A 23,389-nucleotide genomic window follows, 5' to 3' on the forward strand; every position below is an offset into this window, starting at 1 on the left:
AGATCTAGAGGCGTTGACCCCAAATCATTTTATTTTTGGTCAACACGCAGCGCGTTTTCCGTCGCTAAGTTTCGAAGAAAACATCGTCCATAAGAAGCGGTTTGCCAGAGCGCAATCATACGCTAACGCAATATGGACACGGTGGATACGGGAATACGTTCCTTAATAGGATGGCAAAGTGGCACAACCAGTCAGACGTTAAGTTGAAAGCCGGCGACTTCGTTTGGGTCATAGAGCCTGACACTCCACGTGGACATTATCCACTTGCACGTATCCTAAGACTGCACTATGGCAAGGACGGATGCGCGAGATCCGCCGACATAAAGACCGTTACGAGCGAACCGACCCGCCCGACCGTAAAGCTCGCTCCCGTTCTTTCTTGTTTAGGGGTGGAGTATGTTGCAGCGCAAATGTAAGCCAGAGTATAAATGCATGAGAGTATAAATTGAAAAAAAATGTAAATGCATATAAACAGTAGCGGAGCGTATACAGCCCAGGTCATTTTCTTTCTAGAACTCAATTATGCCCCGAACTTGATGGGACGCTCCGTAACCAGGTTCGAAGAAAGTTATTTTTGCCGAGAAAATGCTCTGTAATTCAACTGTTTGAAAATCTATATTTTTACGATTCGATTTGTGGAGATTTACGCGCACACCATAAATGAATTTTCTAGCTAGCAATAAATCTCCAAGCGCCTCCGCCGCGTCTGATTTTGGCGGAGATGTTTTTCCTCACAGTCGAATCACCTGATAGATTTACTTGAACTACTACTGGCTAGTCTCAAATGAAAACTCATCAACACTAACTATTTGAATTGTAAATGATTAGCAAGTTCGTACTTGAAACATTAATAACATTAATAAACATTTCAGTAATCTAATGTACAATTTTAAGGACACTTAGAAGGCAAAAAAGGATAAAACGGATATCGATTTCAGCTCCGAATTCAATAAATTCTGTTTTTCAATAAATTCAATTCTGAAAAAAACTTAATGTTAATTATAAAATCGTGACGATATATTTTTCGCAGGCAAACTCATATATTGGCCAAAGTTGATAGGGATATTCGGCGTTCTCAAATTCGGAACTGAGTTGGTTTAGACACATTCTAAGGCAAGATAGGTGAGGACCAGTTGATAATATTAAACAACAGTTGTATGATGATATCAATTCAGAAGTCGTTTTTTAAGGTGATCAATATAGAAAATTAAACTCTGAAAAACTGCTCGTTGCTATTGAAAAAAAATCGGACTAAAATTTTTCAAAATTTCATGTTTGATTGTGACAGCAAAAGTTTATTATGAATTTGAGACAGTTTTCGTTTTAAATATTCTATTGAATCAGTTCAGCTCTAAAACTAGTAATAGCACGCAGTATGTCTCCTGTTCCATTGAACTAATCATTGAACAATCATGCAAATTAAACAATTAAGTTACAATAAATAGCAATCATAAATAGCATACATTAATAGGTTTACATTCGTTATTAATCATTGGAAGACAGGAACTTAATGAGAATAGATCAATTTAGAGGCATTTTCAATTCTAAAACAGATATCAGTTTTGAACTTAGTTTGGAAAAAACTTTTTTCAAAGCAACAAGAGACCCAAGAAATGAAGAGCCCCACGAAATCATTCGTTATTTTTGTTTGAATAAAAATATTGCAATAGCTTGATCGCTTTGTTTTCAAAATGCCCTACGGAAAAATCTACAACCGCGGACCAATCAGTCACTGAATCGAGTCTTGAAAAGAATTATTATCGTGCCTAAAAGATTTCAACTACTCAACTTCTTTCGAACAATCCAAATCTGACAGATTTTTTTTCAAGCTTACTTTCAGATTTTTCATTTCTGAAATCTGATTGCTTAACATAAATTTTGGACAATCGTGCCTTCGGCCATAAGAGATTCTCATAGTCTACCAGTTAGATAATAATTAAGATTCCACAGCATATTTCGTCCGCGATTTTCAAATTTTACCTGAAACTGCTGCTCTTTTCCAGCCCGATCCATTTTTGTGAAAATACAATTTCCTAAATGCTATGTGATAAAGTTTTTGCTGTTATAAGCCGTACAAAAACAAGTCAGTGTGAAAAAAATGAACATTTTTGAACAAACTTCTCTGACGTTTTTCGATTCCTTAGGAAAACTGGAAAAGAGCCGAAACTGAAATGGTTTAGTTTGTTTAGTTAGGAGGTTGAGTATAGAAAAGAGAAGTTTCTGAACAGTTTCTGGTGTTGTTCATCTGGTACGTCCTCTTCGTTCACAGGAGTCACACTCACTTTCTCCCGTGTGAACTGGTCTTCAAAGTTACACGTGTCAAACTTACCACCAGCACTATTGCTCTAAAACAACACACACATCACAAATATAAAATTGCAGTTAAGTAATTTTTTGTCCTAGGTAAAACAATTTAGTTTCCAAAGAGAAAATTTGATTTTTTTTATTTTGGGTGTTTTAGGAACACAAAAAAATTGCTTGGAGGAAAACTTATGATGGGAAAAAAATAAATTTGTTCAGAGCACAATGATTTGAGAATGAGTAAAGAAAATCAAGAAACCTGTAAGTGGAATTTATGAGGCGGCTGCACTTGTTTCCTCTCCAACATCTCGAAATCAATCTGAGTGAAAAAGGGGTGCACTTTCGGGTCCCCACTACAGCCTAGTCTCTCCAACACACTCACTGTGAGGAACCCCTTGATGGCGCTTTTGCAGTGGGCACTCATGTGATGAGGGTAGTGAGACACTTTCCCGTTGATTATCATCTCGTGGCGTGTTTTGTCATTGTTGTTCGGAGCCCTGAAGAAAAAAAGATTTCATGTTGAAAAAAGTTTTCTCTACTCGTAAACCAATAGGAAAAAATTTTCCGTAAAAGATAAACCACCATTTTAAAAAGCTATACCTATATTCTATTCTTATTCTGGAAAACAATCACTCCACTTGTTTTTTTTGGAGCGAGACTGTACAGTACACCTCGAAAAAGGACAAGAAAATTTTCGTATTTAAAATTTTATGCTTATTTTCTATAGTAGACATCACCTTATCAAGAAAATTTTGGCCTGTCATACATATTTCAACTAATTAAAAAAAAAAATTACGAGTCTGAAATTTTCCATGAAGGTTAAGCGCGAGGACGACAATTCAACACTTCAATTCTTTTGTATGTTGAAACACGCACACTAAAACATTTATTTGAATGGCAATTGATTTATACACGGGCGGATTTAAAGGGGGGCGGACGCCCTCCTCCTCCCCCCCCTCAGGGATTCAACCCCCTTCCGACCCAAAGGGTCCCCCTTTGTACTATTTGGAGATATCCATTTTTGGTGACGAGCTCTAAAATTTTTCTAAGGGCGCCAATATATACTAATTTTGGCCTTTTTTGACCATTTTTTTTTCAAACTTTGACCGCGGCGCAGAAAATTTGGGAAAGCTCGAAAATCAATTTGGTCGACCTAAAAAAAAGGTCGACAAAATTTTCGAAAATCCTTCCCTCCCCCGCCACGAGAAAATCCTAGATCCGCCCCTGGATTTATAAAAGTGAAGTTGGCGGAAATTTTCAAAAAAACTACCCTCGCCAGAGTTTCAGAGAATTTCGCTAGCCAAAAATTTGACCCCAAAAGGATTCGAACTGGTGCCTACCTGAACGGAGTATTTCCACAGACCATCTCAAACAACAGCACTCCCAAAGCCCACCAATCTACACTAGTGGTGTATCTAGGAGCACGAGTGGCTACGATCTCTGGGGCCATGTAGTCTGGGGTGCCACAGAGAGTGGTGGCGAAGTCCTCGCTGTGTTTCAGCTTGCGACACATGCCGAAGTCAGTTAGACGCACATGGCCTGTTAACATTATTCATCTCATTATGAACAAACCACACTTTTCTTTTATAGCCCAACTCAGCAATGCTTTTAAAGAGGGAGCTATAATTTGCTAGAACATTTCAACGCAATCTCTAAAGTAACGAATTTCTGATAGCCGTTTAGAGTTCTAAGCTAAGGAGTAACTTTTACCATTTAAAAACTTTTCCACTTAGTCCATGTATGACAATTTTCAGTAATAAAACTGTTGCTAAAAACATATTTGGCTTTCAAGATGAACCTTGCTAACGAATGACTCAAAAACAAAACATAAACGCAGCCAACTGACAGTTATAAACGAACGCAAGGAACGAACGCAAGTAACGAACGCAAGGAAACAGTAAAAACATCTCATTTTTCAAATTTCAAAAAGTATAGGTATGCCCTTAAGGGTTATTCTAATTTCAGGAACAATTCTCGATTGGTGAGTTTGTGATTAAATTACCAACTTGATAAAACTGGATCAGTAAAAAAAAAGATCCACTTTCAATTTAAGAAACCGATCACGTTTTTCGTGACCTTTACACTTTTGCTGGTGCTAGTGGAGTTTGCCTTACTTTTACAAAAGGAAATGAAGTGAACTTTAAAAAAATCAAAAAAACAAACCGCGAGAGTGAACAAATTTTAGGACTTCCCTGGAAAAAATCACAAAGACATATTTAAGAATTTTTACAAGGTTCATGAATCTTGAAAAACGATGCCAAGACAAAAAATACCACACCAAAAGCTCCCATGTCAAAAGATACCGTATCAAAAATCCCATGTACTAAAGTGGCCCGCAACATAAGATCCCATACCAATTTAAAAAATCCCATGAATTATGAACAAATGACTCGACCAAAGTGCAATCAGAAGTAAATGAGAAGTAAATAAGGTTCACGCTATTAACGAGCAACGCTAAAACCTAAGACAACCAAATTCAAATTTGAATCATGATTAATATACTGCCAGAATGTGTTTAAGTTAGTGTTAAATTGGCATTGAACTAGAATCGCTCAATTAAAAATGCAAGCACTTCGCATTCATTATCTCAATTATAAACTCATTGAAGAGTCGAAAACGAATTACTTAACTCGGGAAATTTCACAAAAAGGCCAAGCAATTATTGAGCTTAACGGCCATGAATTCCGAAAGAAGCGCGACACAAAGACAACAATCTGGCGCCGCAGCAAATGGAGATCGTTTAAATGCCCGAAACCTTTAATCACTTCTGGGAGCGATATAATCTCACACAGCAACGAGAACAGTCACGAGCTCAACGCAGGACGCTCAGAAGCTCGGCAAATAGTTCAGCAAATGAAGGAGACAGTTAGGAGTCAATTAAATCCAGTAAACAGCCATATCAGCGCAGCTAATTTACAATCGGTGCAGGACGACAAGTCAACCCAACTGTCCTTGCCATCACGGTCGGCAATAACGCGAACACTACCCGAAGCAGGAAAACGACTTCCCAGCCCACCATTGCCAAAGATCACTGTCATTTCGAAATACCTGACCTTTTCTTGGAAATTTTGTCTTTTCGGTAGCGGAAAACGAGACTCGGAACTCATATTGATTTATTGCGATATTGAAAACCTCAAGGCACTCAAACTGTACAACAGAAACTGGCTTGTAGACGGTACTTTCAAATTTGTCCCAGTTAATTTTACCAGCTCTACACTGTACACAACAAAATTGGCGGGTTTTATCCACCTTGGTTCTACGCCCTGCTCAGCAATAACCGTTTAAACATAAAACAGATTCAAAACCGCACTTAAACACTTCTCGGTGACGTAATCTGGGAAAGACTTCTAATCGACTTTGAAACTGCGGCGTTGCATGCTTTTGCGTCTCATTACCAAAATAACAATAAGGGATGCTATTTTCACCTCTGACAGAGCTATATGCTGAAAACTTTTTAAATGGACCACAAGAAAACTTATGATTCGAATAGCGAGCTAGTCTTAGCGTTAAAAATGACTCCTGTTTTTAATTTTGTACCGGATTCAAAAGTGGAAATCGCGTTTGACCTTCAATATATACGTTCAATAAGTTCAACAGGATTCCTATAATCAAAAATACAATATCTTAAGGTATCTAGCGGTACTCTCAACTTAACTCGAAAAAACTACCGTGATCTAAATGAAAAATTTCAACAGATAACTACTTCATACAAAGAATCTCACATATTTGCTTATATCCGTTCACTTGCTCATTAACTGAAAAAATTATGTTTTTGGTTTCTGTCTACTTTGTCTTTAAACTAAATTTGTATGATCCGTTTTTTTTAAATATTTGTCTCCTTGCACCCTCCAGGAGAACGCCTAAACGCAATACTTCGATTAGCCTTCAAAAATGCTTTCTTTAGCAATGTAATACCAGAGCAATTGCTCTTATTTACGGGACACTAGGTTGGAAGTAGGGGCCTGCCGGCACTTTCAGTATTGCGTATAGAAAAAAAAGTTGCTCGAAAATATGAAAATATTTTCATTAAATGGAACGGCAATTGATTCGCAGTGAAACCGATTTCAAAGCTTTTGAACTTTGCAAAATCATGTTTTCTTTTTGTACAGACTTGATTTGTCTGAAAAATCTGGCTATTTTTTTGGAAAAGTTGGAAAACCTTTTTGAAGTTCATATAAAGTCTAGTCTGTTTTGAAGTTTGATTTTCATTTTGAAGGCCAAATGAATTATGTTCGAAATTGTGCAGCAAAAACTTTGTAATTTCTGTGATTTTACCCGACGCATTGTTTTAGCTTTGATTGATTAACCGCTTTAATTATTTTTTTTTTCTTTGTTTTTTTTTATATGGTATCTTATACCGTGGGCGATTTTAGAATGAGGTATCTTCTAGATTGGTATCTTATCGGCTGTGATCTTCTCGTTTGGGATTAGCTTGATAAAACTACAACCATATCAGGATCAATTCCACATTATAGCCGCCAGAACAATTTATCAATTAGTATTCAATTAAATAACGCTAACATAAGGAATTTCGCGAAATGTCAAAGTCCATCGATCCTCTCAAGTTTTCGAAATTGAGGGTCTGTAATTTTTACTGGCGGATAATAACGAAAAGCAAACCTTACTTTCTTCAGTTCAGAATCAAATACCAACTGACCTTGACTATCGATGAGTACATTGTCGAGCTTGAGGTCTCTGTAGATGACATTGTGCTGGTGGAGGAACTGGAGAGCTAGCACCACTTCGGCAGAGAGGAATCTGGCCACTGGCTCTGCTAGCTTCCTGTTCTGTGCCATGTGGAACATCATGTCGCCTCCTTGGATGTACTCCATCACGAAGAACAGACACGTCTGTAATTGAAGCACAGATGGATGTGAACAAGTAAAAATCGCATGAAAGCAGTCATATACATGCATTTGGAAAGAGCTTCATAACCTACACGGTCATTAAAATCAAAACCTTACACTAGAGAAATTTGCTAGAAAAAATTGAAACAAATAGATGTACTCCGTCACGAAGAACATGCGTCTGCAAAGTAGTTTTTGGTCAACAAATTTCAACGAAGATCGAGTCCTAAACTGCTCAATTACCTTCGTTTATTGGTGTGCTTTCAATGATTACTCCAAATTCGAATAAAAAACGCGCTAGTCTTCCCGGATCCAGGTGACCTGTTTTTACTAGACACCGTTCAAAATAAATTTGATTTGCTTCCATGAATTCGCTGTTCGAAAACCTTCTTTTAAATTTAAAATATATTAAATATAAAATCTATTTTACTTTACTTATCAAAACTTCGATAACTTTACCTGAACAGCAATGCGATCTCATCTCATCTTCTCAGAAAAAAAACCGTCTTTGTTGGAAATCCGTTAAAGATCCTACTTAGAACGTTTAAATCTTAATAAAGGTAAATCGTATTATGACTTCGGTTTATTTTATGCAAACTGAAAAGCTTTGAGAGTACGACACTTGATCAAAGATATATCACCTAGACTTACTGTTATTTCTCTAAGCAAAAGGACAAACCTCTGATTGAAATGTCGCAATCAAATGAGTAAAGAACGGATGATAGGCTGTTAAATGCAACACATCTCGCTCCAGAAACACTGCATCTTTATCATCGTCCATCAACACACTATGTTTCTTCAGAATCTTAATCGCCACTGGTTCTCCGCTTTCAGTGTGTTCACACAAAACCACCTTCCCGAAACTGCCTCGGCCAATCAAAGTACGCATGTGAAAACAATTCAAACTTAGCCCGCTGTTTCCTCCAGTCGTCTGATCAGTTGTAATATTCACATTTTCATCATAGCATATCTTGTTATCATTCGTAAAACTGTCTGGTATTTTGATGTTTTTGTTCACAAATACCGGTTTTCCCGCTGTCGTCAGCCACATTTGCTCGTAAACTGAACCTAAGCTTTGTTTCTTCTTCGGCGAGAGTGAATTCAAATCGGGCGAATTACTAGCCGAACCCGACGAGCAACACGATGGCGGCGCATACATGTCTTCGTACGGCGATTCGGATGAGTTAAGATTGCGATTCGGAGGCGTTAGCAACGGCGGGTCCATAGGCACATAACTCGTGTTATCCGAACCAAAACCCGAGTCAGTGTGTCTACCTGGTACAGGCGTTAGACCCATATTGTACCATAAATTAAGACTGTGTCCCGCACCCGTAAAGTGGGGTGAGATTGATTGTGTTGGGTCGTTGGATGACATAGAGTAGGGGTGCGGGGATTGATTGTTTGGCATCAGCGCGGGAATGGTGGAATATAGACCGACATAGTTCGGGTGGAACTCCGAGTAGTCGGAGGTGGAGTAATTGTCACCACCGCCGTCCGATTCATTCCGTAAGGCACGCTCTAGTTTCTCCTGAATAATAACACGAATTAAAAAAAAAACATGAAATCCATCAATCAACCAACAGTTTTTTTTCAACAGCCAATAATAGTTGTTAAGTGGTCTGTTCTACACTAATTTCAAGTGCCTTATTATCCACTCTGATACTCGATTTTGTTTAATAATAACGACCCCTCCGATAATGAGGACCACCCTGATTTTGAACTTCGGAGAAACTCCAAACGAAATACTATTACTCAAACTTTAATGGATCTCCCTCCCCCCTCCCCCCACAGAAAAAGAGGCACCACCAGAGAGTGAGTATACCCTGTACCTGTTTGTCGGTGTCTATGGCCTGGAGTGCACGTGCGATGCTCTTCTGGTCCACTCCACAGATGTTGGCAGTGAAGGCAGCACACTTCTTGTGACACACAAACCCACACACTCCACACTTTACTGCACTGTGGCACACTAAAGAGAGAAAATTAACTTGATCAAAGATGAAAACCATCAGCGATAGATACTCTAGAAAAGAACTTTTTGAAGCAACAACGTGTGATTTGATTTGTTGTGTGACAATTACACAAACTTCGATTTAAAACACATCAGATACTTTTCTTTGTTCAACCAATTTATTTTTATTAGGGGAAAATATTTTCTAGTGCGTATTAATTTATTACCTGGGAATATCATCTGGCCGCAATGTTCACAGAACTGGAGAGAGAGGAGCAGTTGTGATGACTTGGAGGTGGATGTGAACTGATGTGGCACGTTGATGTGGAACCGCTCCACCAGTGCCTGCAAATAGAATCCCCAATACGACTCTGTCCGAACAGTTATTGAAATATTGCAAAAGTGCTTTACAGACATATTTATTTAACCAGGTAAAGAATTTATTCATCTTTTAAATCTGGTTATTTTTTCACAGCTATCAATCAGCACGCAAATGTCCTAAATTGGACTTGGACCTTCTACTTGATTTAGGAGCGCTCAGTCAATCAATTCGTTCGACATTTTTTTTTCATTTTTGAAGTTGCGCTCAACTCAAGAAATTATAAATTTGCCTCTGCTTAAGCTGACGTGGGAGTCAATATAAAAATTTCAAGGAAAATCCATGACCAAAACTAAGCTTCCACATCTCGTATTTCTTCAACTTACTTTCAAAAATAACTTGTCAAAACCTAACTTTTTATTCGTCTCTATATGTTTTGTTGTACTTGTGTATTTCTCGCTGTTGTTTTTCTGCTTACCTGTGCAGTGGGCGTGTTGTGTAAACTGCCTGGACATTGTGTGAGTACTTTGAAGTGACACTTTTTATGCACGACCAGAGTACACTGCACACACCTGTAGCCCTGATGACTCAACAGACCCCTGCAAACCACACGAGTTTTATTTCTTACCGAGTTAACTTAATTAATAAACTTTAAAGTTAATTTTAGAATGCTATTAGCATCGTCAATAAACAACAGTAAAAAAGCAATAATTAGATTTCAAAGAAACCAATTCATTTTTCAATTTTCACTACAAAAAATCATCACTTTGAAGCTCTTTGATTTCAAGAAAGCTCGAAATGAATGACAAAAGTTTCTGAAAAATATCAGTTTGAGAAAACTGAATTTAAAAAAATATATAAAAAGTTTTTTCTTTATTTTCAAATTAGTGTTATGTTTTGTGCGTGGTGTGATGAAAGGATCTGAAGAAAACTTTAGGTATATCTGACAATTTAGGTATATCTAACAATCACAGTGAAAAATGCAAATCGAGCAACGGTTTTATCGAAAAAAAAGAACTAAAAAATTTTTTTTTGCAGAAACTGTTTTGATTTATTAAGTTTTTATTCTAAAAATGGCGCAAAAAATACTTCACAAAAAATACTACAGTTTCATGGCTTATCCTTCTACAAATACTTCTAAAAGGGATTTAATATAGTATATCGTTTCTTCATTATTTGTGGGAAAACTTTGCAAAATCAACACAGGCAAAGTTGCGGTTCCCAAACGCCAGGGTTGGCAAAATGTAAGTTAAAAACAAAAATAACAAACTAACTGTTATTTATCGAAAAAAAACATGTTATATTTGTTAAATTGTTAATTAAATTAACATATCAACAAGAGTTGAGTTTCTTGAACAGAAACGCCAACTTTCCGGCTTTCTCAACGCCGAGTTGAGCACGAAGCTTCCCATACGTCAGGTGAGATTTTTCGCTCTGTAGTTTGTCAAGTGAAACTGCAATTGGTTTGAAAAATTTTTTTCATCCGTTCAGGATTCGTTACAATCGTTTCGGAACAAGCATGCATTATAGTTGCGTTGTGTTTTTCTAAGAATTACTCATATTTCTAAGAAATAGCTCACATCACTGTTAGAAATTATATATAACACTGTAAGTTAAATTCAATGTTAAATAACAATGTTAAATAACATGCCAACCCTGCCAAACACTAGCGAGAAAACGACAGAAAATCAGCTCAAAAAAGTGAATAAGAAAAAAGTTTTAAAAAGCATCGAAAAATAAAACTTTTATGTTACGGAATCGATCCCAGGACGAAAAGATTTAGAGTACTATGCCCGCGCATCTGCGCAACGAGCACTGATAGACAATCTGCTAACACTTACCTCAAATAAAGCAGCTACATATGCTAAGAAATTGCCAATGCGATTCAAGTGTCACCAAATACAAATAGACACAATTTTCCATGTAAAAACTCGATATATTAAATTGGGCATCCATATTAAATTTGCATGTAATAAATGGGAAAGCATAAAACAAAAATATGTAAAAATTATGCATTTCAAAAACATTGCGAGAAACATCGAGTAGGAAAATTTCTGAAATCAAGTTTATATTATTTTACTGTTGTTTGAAACAAATAGCTTTTTTTCTGTTCATTTGATGAATGAAAATGCATCAACTGGGTTAACTAAATAGTAACCAGTGTCAGCGCATTAGCTATCAAAAAGCCGTAAAGCTGTACTAAAAGAGATACCAATATTTGCTACTTAAGTTGGAAAAAGAATAGTCGTACTCTTAAAATGTGCTCGCTAAAGCGCGTTAGAGTAAAAACACAAAAAAAAAACAAAGAGTCGGTTGCACAAAAAATTTCACCAGTTTCTTTTTTCAAATTGTGACGTGTTCAAATTTGCTTTTCGTGGTGAGACGAGAGTCTCTAAAAATCCCAGAAATTAGGCATATTCCCACTAAGAATAAATTTCAAAAAATGAAAAAAAAATCCCTAAGGCGTTGAAAGAACTTTCGCCGGGAAGAACAAAAACGAGATCAAATCAATTCTTTCAACACTTCAAATTAATTACCATAAAAAGTCTGAGCAGAAACTGCAGAATGTTAGATTCTTGAAGAAATGCGAGACGAACTCATGTCCGTTCACGCTGTGCATTTTCTTCTCTTTGAACGCAAACCGCCTCGACTGAATAACTTCATTGGCCGCTAAACTACTGATTGTATTTGTATTACTGCTATTACAACTACTGTTCATGAATATATTTCCTGATTGTAGAGGCGTGCCATGATTAGTGTAGCTATTCGACAAATGAGAGGGCGACACTGATTGGTCTTTGGAGCTACTGTGCTGTGATTGGCTGATTGTTCTGAACTGGGATAGCAGTAAAGGTGAGTTTGAGTTGTTTGATTGAGTACTAGTCGTCTGCTTTGATGAACACTTCTGATTAGGGGCGTGGCTTGATTGAAGGGTGGGGCTATTGTTGCTACTGCACTCTAGACTATTGCTACTGAGATTGTCCATGAAGAAATCTACAGGCAAATATCAAATCTATATAGAAAACATAGCCATAAGACAGTTGGAAAAGAGTCACGCGAGCAAACAAAAGAATGTACTGACTTGTTTTTTTTAGATAAATCCTCAACTTTCCAATTTTAAAAGAAACAGATGGCCTTTAAAACTCTTTGAACTTCTAGAACAATTTGTGATTGACACTTTTTCGTAAAAAATAATTCAATTTAAAAAAATGGGTGATTTCTTTATTACGCTGAGAATTCTAAAAAATTTAGTCGTTTACGTTCTTTCGTTTATGTTTTTTCGCGCTATTTTGTCTTGCGTAATTAGAGAGCGTAATTTATCTCATTTTTAGCTGATGTATTTCAGTTCAACTCAAAAAGAACATCTACTCCTAATTTATTCATAAATGCATTAATATGTATAAACATAGCCAACTGACTGTTGGAAAAGAGTAACGAACACAAGGAAACTGAAAAAACTGACTTGTTTTTTCAAAAACCTTTAACTTTTGAATTTCGAAGAAAAAAATAGATGGCCTTAAAGCTCTTTGAATTTGTAGAGCAATTTATTATGAACACTTTTTTGATAAAATTAACCCAATTTGAGAAAACTGGATCAATAGGTAAAACTTCTATTTCCCTGGGAAATCTGATAACTAATTTTCATTTTCGAAATTTGAAGTCCATCACATGTTTCGTGACCTTTACACTTTTGCTGTTCGATATTGGAGTTTGCCTTCCTTTAAACAATGGAAATGCACTGAACTTAAAAAGAAAACTCAAATCAAACAGCGAAAAAAAAACAAACAAAAAATCAGCTAGACCTATATAATAGTACTCACTACGTTCCTTACTCTTAAACGCACTCGGTGGTTATAAGAGCGTTTTAAGATTTTTTGCAGAAAAAAGCGGTCACTATACATTTGGAAAAGAGTCATGAACGCAAGTAAGCAGAAAACAAATACTTACTTTATTTAAGAAACACATAGGCGAAGTTGCACTTCGCATACACAAGCAAAAACATGACCTATAACGCTACTGGGAAAAACTGAATGAGATAAACTTGAGTCCACAAAATTGCTTAAGAGACGCACGCAAATTATGAGTCTACATAATTGCTAAGTGACGCAAGCTTATTATGACGTATTAGCAGTACCAATCAATTTGAAAAAAAAAGAAATATACAACTAACATGCCTCAATTTATGGAGCGGATGCATTTTAACTAGTACACGAAAAAGTTCATTAGAAACATCCGACCCTGTCCAGGTTCGAACCCTCTTATTTTGTCACTGGTCGCCTTCCCTACGCTACAGATCCATGATGCCGGGAAGCAGAAGTGCTATTTGTAATATAATAGTCTGTGTTATTATCGTCGCTAGCATTGGCTGTACTAAATAGCTTGTTTAAGTACAGTCAATGCTAAGTACAGTCAACGCTTAATAGGCTGTACTTAAAAGCTTGATAATGGTTATTGATCAAAATGAACACATTTTATCGCAACAATCTTCCCGTCGCAACAAGATTTTGCTTGTGTAAACGTAGCCAACAGAAAGTTGGCAAATAGTCAATGATTGCAAGTAAACAGAGAAAAAATACTGACATGTTTGGAAAAAGTCTCAATTTTCAAAATTCAAATAAAGAAGTGGCCATCAAACTTTTTGAATTCACAGAACAATTATTGACAGATACTTTTTTTTGCCACAATTAGCACATTTTGACAAAATTGGATCAACAGGTAAATTCATTCCGCTGGTAAATCTGAAAATCAAATTCCACCTTCGAAACTAGAAGTCGATCACGTTTTTGCTTTTCGATCACGTTTTTGCTTTTTGCTTTTCGATCATTTTGCTTTTCGATAGTGGGGGTTTGCCTTCGCTTCAACAAAGAAAATCAAATGACGCTAAAATTAAAAATTCAAGACGCGAAAAACCAAATTTAAGCGTGAACTTTATCTTTACAAGATCTATACTAGTGAAAATCACTTCGCTCTTTTATACTAAAACAAAAATCATCAGAGCTATATATGATTCAATGCACAAAATTATTGCCACGTTCATTGACTCTTAATCAAGATACCAATTTTCTCTAAAAACAAGAGTTACAAGAGTGATCAAAGGACTTACGTTTGTCATGGCCTAATTAGTCTGCATGTTTATTTTTGTAACAATCAGACAATGTGAAAAAGAAATTAAAAGTAAAAAAAATCGAAGGTAGAGGGAAAACGAAAGATCCTAAGTTTGCTGAAAAAACTGAGACAAAAGCTGATCAGTCGGAAAACTTCAAGACGTAATTCATTGGAAGTTTTTTCTGCTTTGGAGGATTTGATTTAGACGAAAACACACAAAAAAACGGCAGTCGCGGGCCCTGAATTCACATCGCCCACCAAAGTTTCAAAGCGACATATCTTGCCTATCTTTTCAGTCAACACAATTTTGAATTAAGATTAAAACGACAAAAACATAGCCAACAGACAGTTGGAAAAGAGTCAATGAACGCAAAGAAACAAAAAAACTGACTGGTTTTTTGAAAAAGCTTTCTAATTTCAAAAAAAAAATGGCTTTAAAGCTCTTTGAATTTCAACAGCAATTTAAAGTTGGCGCTTTTTTGATAAAATTACCCAATTTGAGTATTTATTCCGCTGGAAAATCTCAACATTAAAATCCAAATTCGAAACAAAAAATCGATCATATTTATTGCGCCATTTCAGGTTCTATAGTCGGAGAGTGAATTTTGCCTACCTTCTAGCAAATGAACTTGAATCGAACTGAAAAAACGCATATGTTCCTAAAGGAATTCATAACTCCCAGTCATTTCTGGCCCAGTCACTTCCCCTCCAGTCATTCCTCCCCAAAAGCAGTCAGCTCCGGACATGACTGATTTTGGGGTGAAAATGACTGCGTTTTTGGACCGGAAGTGTCTGGGGTTGAAATGGATGGTCACGGGCATTCATATGTGCATTTATAAGTATGAACGCATTTCTTTTGTTATAAGAGCATTTAAAACTTTTCGAAAAAATATCACTTTTGAATAATCACCACGACCTAGATAAGAGTCTGAACTACGTTCATCGACTCTTAAGAATACATTTCTGTCAAAACTAATTGCAAGATCGATTGCTTTAAGCAATTTTCTGAATGTTATGAAAACAACAAATGAACTGAGACGCTTTAAAAACGACAAAATCGCTAACAAACACCGATCGCTACAAGCTTAGTTATGAAATCTTCGAAATGGATCGTATAAAATTACACCTTCCAGCTCTCCTTCACACCAACTTTATAAGAATTCAACCATCTCTGAACAAATTCCGATTTTGAATGTAAAGTTTTTTGAAAAACTATCGTACTTATGGTCTTAAAAAATACTCATGGTCATAAATTTTTGCTCTTTATGTTAGCATTCGTCTAAATTCGTTTTCCTAATTGGGTTATGTTGCCAAAACTTAGCAACTTACATATTTTTTAAGCCCGAGATTGTTTATTTTTCCCAAACAGTATATCGGTTTTCATCAACATCATCATTTAAATCTCTCATTTTAGAGGTGACTCACCGATCGCCGACTAACTCAAGTCAAACTAACCCTGTGATGTAATAGTTGCTGACTTAGGGAAACTTCCACTATTGGACATCATCTGCTGGTGTTGTTGTCTACTACTGCTAAGATTGGATCTGTTGTGATGAGGTGAGCCAGATATTGACCCCCCGGGAGTACTGCCAGTTGAGGTTAAATTCAGAGACTGGCTGAGACCATTACCGCCATCCAGTTCTAAACACAGACACAAACATAACTTCGTTACAGCGATCATCACAATAGTTTAGAACACATGAAATATTACTATCTGAGAGATTGAGCAAATGCTTCGGGAAAATGACAAAAACAACGGTAGAAAAAATGAAATAAACATTAATTCATAATCAAAAATTAGGAGAAAACATAGCACCAGACAGCGGTAAACTATTATTATACACGAAAAACAACGAAAGAAATCAAAAATTTATCATTGAAATTGAAAAACCTTTAAATAATTCACATTATTGATAAAAACTAACTACTGGCGACTAAAAAAAAACATTTCCCTTTTTCAAACAAAATTGAAAACATTTTTTTTCTTAAAATTAATCACGGCCAATCTATTTTCTCTCACAATTTGAAATCAAACAAGAATAGCCGGTTGCTGTGCAAGAGGCACAACGTTCTGACCACATTCTTACAAAAACACATATCTTCATATAAGTGTCTCTTTTGTGCGTGGTGGGATGAGAGAACTATTCAATCCTGTAGGTTTTAGGGAAGGAAAATTAACTTCCTAATAAATTTTCGAATTCTTTTGCACAATCACTTTGAAATTTATTTTTTTTGCCAAGGAAGCTTCAAATTAATCTCTTAAAACCGGTTTTCTCTTTAATCATTGGGACAACTTATTGAAAATTGTTAACGGTCATTCGAATCACGACTGAAAGGGCTTTAATATGATATCTCACGAGTCATTCCGAAAATTAGTTGTGTTACCAGATTATGCGCGGAAATCAAAAAAGTCTAAGAAAAAGAACCCCGCTCAAAACGCACAAGAAACTTTTCAAATGAGGCTACTAAGCTTAAACCAGTAAAGTCGAATCGTGTTAAGCCAGAAAAACTGGGGAACAGAAAAACAGAAAATACTTCAAACAGCAGTTATTGAAATTAAAGCCAATAAAAAAAATTGAATAGAACGAGAATCAATAATGCCGATATAATAAAAAAAGGCCTGTTGGTTTGAAAGACCAAAATGACAATATGGCAGAGTTTACGAACTAACAGGGATGACGAAAGACTTCTACGGAAGGAAAAGATAGAGATTTTGTTTACCACGTTTTAATGAAAAAAGCCATTGTTCCCATTTGATAACGCTTGATGATCGCCAGCGTAAACAAAATTTAATTGCTTAAGAACTTTGACAAAACACAAATGACGGAGAGAAGGGGCAAAAATCGCAAAAAATTCCCACTAGAACCTATCGTTAGAATAAACATAATTCAAAGCATTTTATTACGTTCATTTTGCATCAGTCTAAGTTCAAAAAAGCCGCAGCATAGCCAACAGAAAGGTAAAAAAAGTCAAATACTTAGAAAACCGCAAAAAAATGATGTTTTTTGAACAACTTTCAATTTTCACGTTTAAGTACATCGTATTTAATCTCGTTGTCAATAAATTGTTTATTCCGCTGGCAAATCTAAAAACTAAAAAGTCAATGAAACTTAAAATTCAGTCACATTTTCGCCAGACAGTTGCACTTTTTTTCTTCTTGGAGAGTGTAATTTGCTTAACTCCTAGCAATGAATTGAATTCAACTCACAAATTTATCAAAAGTCCAACCACGAAATTCAAATTTGTCCGTAATCACATTTTCTTCTTGAAAAAAGCACATGGCCTAAATATCTTCACACGTACGTCAAACTTAATTATTAGTTATTGGAGACCGCAAATTTCCTTGAATTTGAATTAAACTAAAACAAATCGTGGGTCTAACCTCAAGAAAGCATAGCCAGCAGAGTTGAAAAAGTGTTAATGAGCGCAAGGAAAAAAAAGACTGATTTGTTTTTTGAGAACGTAATTTACTTTCCATTGAGCTACAGAATTTTAATTAAACTTAAGGAGCAAAGGTCAAACACGGAAAAGTCGTTAATTGATTCTTAATCAACAGAGCCAATCGAAGATTGGAAAAGAGTAATAAACGCAAGTAAATATTTAAAAAAACATCTCATATTTCGAATTTCAAAGAAAAAAATAGACACCCTTTAAGCTCTTTGAATTTCAATAACGATTTATCATTAGCGCCTTTTTGGTAACATTAACTCAACTTGAGAAAACTGAATCAACATGTAAAATTTTTATTCCGCTGGAAATACAAAAATTAAATTCCACTTTCGAAACAAGAAATCGTTCAAGTTTTTTTTGCGCCATTTCCACGTTTGTATTTGGAGAGTGCTATTTACGTCACTTTCAGCAATAACTGAAAAAGTGCATATATACTTAAAAGCATTCATAAATGGATCAAAATGTTGAATGCACGTCTGTAGATATTAGAGACTTTTAACACTTTTCCTGAAAAAAAATCTGCAAGACCTATTTAAGAGTCTTCACTACGTTCATTACTCTTAACAAGACCTAGCTTAGTGTTCACGGCCACATTAGAGGATATTAACCAAGATATTAAAGAGTAAGTACAGCCGGTGCAAACCAAAAATCTTGTTAAAGTAATATTCACTTCGTTCCAAAAACTAATTAGAAAAGCCCTGCAGTAAAACGGCAGAAACCCCCGTAATTTGAGTTCCGAAAGGACACGAAAAAGAGATTGGGTTGAAAATCACAAGTTCGCCCTTCAAACATCATCTCAGTTCATGGTATTCTCTGATGGACAATCTATCTTAGTTTCGGCATTTTCAGTCACCAAATTTTAACTCTCCATTCTTAGTAGCAAGACAAGAAACCATCTGAACAGTTCACTGACCTCTGAACTGCAGTTGACTAGTTTGTTTTCGACTCCATTGTTGTGGGTTGTGAAACTGGTCAACCACAGTGACTCCTGAAGTGCTATTTGGCGACGGAAGTATACCTGTGTTTGCGTTCGTTTCAGTTTGTCTCGACTTTCGTCTAGCAGAACTTGAACTCTTTTCTTCTGTAAACACAAGAGCACTTTCAAATTGTTTTACAAAACAGTGATTAAAGCTGCTCGAATGAAGCTGTTCGAATGATCAAAGATTTACTACTATTTTCTACAGCAGGGCCATTTTGAGAAGTAGAATGCCATAAAGTTGAATAGAACATAAGCTTGAATGGGATAGGGCAAATGGTCATGCATCGTTTTTGACCGAGAAAATACAGTAAAAATTTTTTTATGTCTTAAGAACTACAACAGAAGCGACCGCCCCCCCCCCCCCTCAATTCTGGTTGCCAAGTGGTGTCCCCCTTTGGTATGTATATCTTAACGACATCCATTTTTGGCTGACCAACCTCAAACTTTTTCTTAAGGCGCCAACATGATTAATTTTGAGTGGGGAGCGCGCGCCGAAAAAAACGCAATTTTTTGGTCAACATTTTCCCAAAATCTCTAAAACGCCTTCTTTAGCCTGTTTTCTTTAGAAAAATTTGCCTGCGACGCAGAAAACTTTTGGACAAAAAAAGTCCTTATAGTATTTTCGGAGAGTTCGGAAAATCAAATTGCTCGACCTAAAAAAAAGGTCCGCAAAGTTGAAAAAAATTTTCGAACCCCCCCCCCCCCTAGAAAACTTTCTGTGCACGCCACTGAAATTTAGGTCTCTTTAACTATTCCCCCCTACTTTGGTACCTAGTAACGGATTACCACCCCTATAACGGAATAACTCAACGGTTAAGCATACGCAAATTTTGTACCCAGTAACGAATCCCCCCTTCGCAATTTAATTTAGTTAATAAATTTCGTTCGTGTTTTTAACGTTAGCTTTGAGTTTCAGGCTGCGCATATTCGATGAAGTTGTTTTTCTATCAAAATTTGAAAAATTAAATTCATCGTTTAACTTGAACTATTTTTTTTAATCGAGTGCCACTGATACTTTAGTTTCCACTAAACTTGAGACGCAAAAAAATGTGTTCCGACCGACACAAAATATTTCACCATTTAGATCCATGAAGATCATGGAAAGCTTTCCATTTTATACTTTTCTATGCATGGGAGAGCGATATACCAATTATCCATAAGCTCCCACGCTTGTAGTGGCATATCAGCACAATATCAATAATTGATTAACCTAAACATACTCGTTGATTACGACCAAATCATGAGTTGACGACAAGTTACCTTTATCTTTCAATTATAAACTGTTTAAGGTTATATTTCAGAACTAATTTACGATGTTTGACAACCAAAGCTCTCACAGACTGACCACGCCGCCCATAACGGTCATAAATTTAATTAGCTGTACTGCGCATTATAAAAACAAAAATACAATATTTTATGTTAATATTCAACAAAAAAAATTGCAAACCTTTTTCGCTGAAGTACTTCACTGTAACTCGGAGTTCACCACCTTTGTCCAACATAAGCTAAAATGAAAAAACGAAGTAAGCTCATTATGGCTCGATGAATGTCTGTTTCAGGGGCGAATCTGGGGTTTTCTCGAGGGGGAGGGGGTAGTGATTTTTTAGGTCGACCAAATTCATTTTCCTAGTTCTTCCAAAACACGATGAAATCAAACATTTCAAAGCCACAGGCAATCATTTGGGGAAAAACAGTCATCGACCACTAATGACACAAAAATGTATTTCATTGTTTGTTCGTGGGATCAGTTCAATTAATATTTCAGTTAATTCAAGACAAAACTCCATTTTTTGTTTTCGAGGACTTTAAAGAAAACGATAAGTGATTTATAAATTCTCCGAAAATCTTAGGTTGAAATTTTTTTAAGCAGATGCGAAGCAGCGTTTCTCACCACTTGGGATACCACACAAATATAGCATTGCAAGCTAGGCAAAAAACAAAAGGAAAGCCGAGAAGTCGAAAAAAAACACGACTACTAAAATTTTTGTCTACAATAATTTAATTTAAAAAAAAAACCGGCAAGAAACAACCTCCAGCGTTCGTAAATATTTATCGAGCGTTAATTAGGTAGACAAAAGCTAAATAAAATGTCACTGAACCGAAAAAATTGTCCTCATGAAAGTTCTGCAATTCTAAATTTTTACACCCTCTACGGAATCTCAAATCTACTTTCACTTCAAAAGACGCAAAATAAGAAAAACTAGATAATATTTTTTTAAAATCAGATAAAAGAACACATATTGAAAAGCGCTTGAAGCAAAATAAAAATTGCGGTGAGGCAACTAAGCGGACAAGCAATAGACCGACAATTTTTTACACAAAATTAAAAACAAACGAACGGAAAAAAGTTTGAAAAAAGGTACTGGCCAGATTCGAACCTAGGAACTTTGTCCTCCCACGCGTAGTTGTTCCCTCTAGGCCAAGTTTGCCGAAAAATCTACAATTTTGAATTTATTTTAAGCTTAACCCAAGCTTAACTTGTTACAAGCTAACCCAACAAATGGACTATCCTCCACAGGACTGTTCAGGCCTACTGATAGCTCCTTTGCGATTCGCCCGAACCACATTAGGCCGAAAAATATTTAGTCAGGCCAAAAACTTTGCAAATCGAATAGTTCTTGACCGGATTCGAGCCCCGGTTCTCGTTTGCCAGGAGTGGCGGTAGCTCCAGGCCAAACGAGCAAAATAAAAGCCTGCATTTAATGTTATTAAATATCAAGTCATCGAATTATTCAGTGTGACTGATAAGCAAGTTTTAACCTGAAAAATTATAAAAATCCAATTTGATAACGCTTGTTAATGGCAAGCGTGCACTTAAAAAACAGAAAATTTTCAGTTTGCTAACTATAGAACATAAGCTGACTCAAGCTATAGAACATAAGCTGACTCGAACCCCGCCTGGCAAAAGGAAAACACGGCGAACTGTCTGCATCACAGCCAATATCGCTCGACCCATTGCGATGATGATTATTTGTGTTACCTAATTTTGCATGAAAACCAAAAGGAAAACTAAAACACATCCGAATACCAAGTTCCTCCCCGTTTTCAATGGTCGGAAAAAAAATCAGCAAGAAATGAAATAAATTCAAAACTGAAGTTTTAGGCCGTTTTAGAAGATTTGAAAGCACAACACAGACCACTACTCGGGGAGGCTAAGTGGAGCTTGGCACCATCAGTGATACAAAAAAAAGCTTTGTGAAAATTATTCAAAAACGGCTATTTGAACGGCAAGGGTGACTACTCGGACAAAAGGGCACACTGTTTACAAGGACTAACCGGAAACTCTTTCTTCTTCTTGGGTGCAGACAGACATTTTGAAGCCAAAGTCTCCTGAGTGATATTCACAGCACCCCCTACTAGAGATCCGGTGAGTCTGTTGCGGACAAAGATCTCCAGGCATCTCCCACTCACTACATGGGTATCAACGAATTCTCCAAACTGTCTGACTTGAGCAGCCCGAGAGATGACACTCACACCATTTTCTAATATTTGCGAACGTTTTTCAGATAATAATTGCTCCAATAAAAAAAAGCAATAATGAATAATGAGTATTGATAGCATTGCACGCTATCATTTTTATAGATTCACAGGAAACAGATAAAAATCATTGTTTCCTATGCCAATTAATAAATATAATGAAAACATATAATTTAAAACATCAAAGATACTTTTTTTGAAAAACTAAGTGCAATCTAAAAGGTCACTACCTTTCCCTTTGACGTTGACTACGCATTCTAATGATTGACATGGAACTCCGCAAATAGTTTGACCTTCATTGAACTTGAGGCGAATGAAACCGTTACTGTTGGACTGATTACTACTTGCGCTCTCGTTAAATGTTGTTGTAGAACCAAAACACGAAGACTGGTTATGCCCCAGAGAGGCCATTTGAGATCCTAATAAGTTGTGAACCATTTTGTCCGATGTTCCTCTAGATACATTTCGCGGGAGAATTGGAGGGGTCCCAACAACTAGCTTGCCGCCTTTAGTGTATGGAGTAGCGACTGTAGAGCGTACCAAATGCGGAGCTACTGATGTTAATGATTTACTGAGGCCTTGCCCAGGGCCAACAGGACCAACTCTGGACATTTTTACTAACTAACTATCATTCTGAAAAAAAAACGAATCAAGACTAATCCGTCTGCATCTGTAATGCATATAGAGATAAAAACACTGAATTTATCAAATCACCAAAAAGCAGAACGCATTTTTATCAAGTATACAATAATAAACGAACCAAAAAAACTATCAGACGCCACATTGAGCTGATAATAACATTTTTAATGGGTTAAGTAATCTCAAGACGGCCACATTCACAGTGAAAAAAAACTTATTAGCTGTAGCCTTAATCTTGCAACATTTTCAAGTGTAATCGAAAATCGGCAGCTCCTTAAAACAATGCTCATACTTTTTGATGTTTTAGCAAAAGATTTTGGAAT

General features: G+C 36.3%; 1 protein-coding gene across 1 annotated transcript; it reads right to left on the reverse strand.

Annotated features, from left to right (window-relative positions):
• Nucleotides 1-904: 904 nt before the first annotated feature.
• Nucleotides 905-23,056, reverse strand: LOC134855319 (protein kinase C beta type-like). Its single transcript, XM_063871816.1, has 14 exons — nt 22,658-23,056; nt 22,227-22,432; nt 20,398-20,455; nt 18,885-19,052; nt 15,977-16,162; nt 11,953-12,409; nt 9,894-10,014; nt 9,324-9,441; nt 8,978-9,114; nt 7,828-8,676; nt 6,959-7,151; nt 3,642-3,840; nt 2,561-2,798; nt 905-2,345 (listed from the first exon to the last, which is right to left on the reverse strand). Exons 1-14 carry the CDS (start codon nt 23,037-23,039, stop codon nt 2,190-2,192), a joined length of 3,468 nt encoding a protein of 1,155 aa, XP_063727886.1. The 5' UTR covers nt 23,040-23,056; the 3' UTR covers nt 905-2,189.
• Nucleotides 23,057-23,389: the final 333 nt, after the last annotated feature.

This window comes from Symsagittifera roscoffensis, chromosome 10, assembly GCF_963678635.1.
Source record: "Symsagittifera roscoffensis chromosome 10, txSymRosc1.1, whole genome shotgun sequence".
Classification (NCBI taxonomy): Eukaryota; Metazoa; Xenacoelomorpha; order Acoela; family Convolutidae; genus Symsagittifera; species Symsagittifera roscoffensis.

What these genes read in the sequence shown, in the direction of transcription:
- LOC134855319 (XM_063871816.1), bottom strand. Translation starts at nt 23,039, where the DNA reads ATGTCCAGAGTTGGTCCTGTTGGCCCTGGGCAAGGCCTCAGTAAATCA. An exon ending in GAAGTACTTCAGCGAAAAAG is followed by an intron (nt 19,053 to 20,397) that starts GTTTGCAATTTT and finishes TTGTGTTTACAG; the next exon opens with AAGAAAAGAGTTCAAGTTCT. An exon ending in ACAACACGCCCACTGCACAG is followed by an intron (nt 9,442 to 9,893) that starts GTAAGCAGAAAA and finishes TTCTATTTGCAG; the next exon opens with GCACTGGTGGAGCGGTTCCA.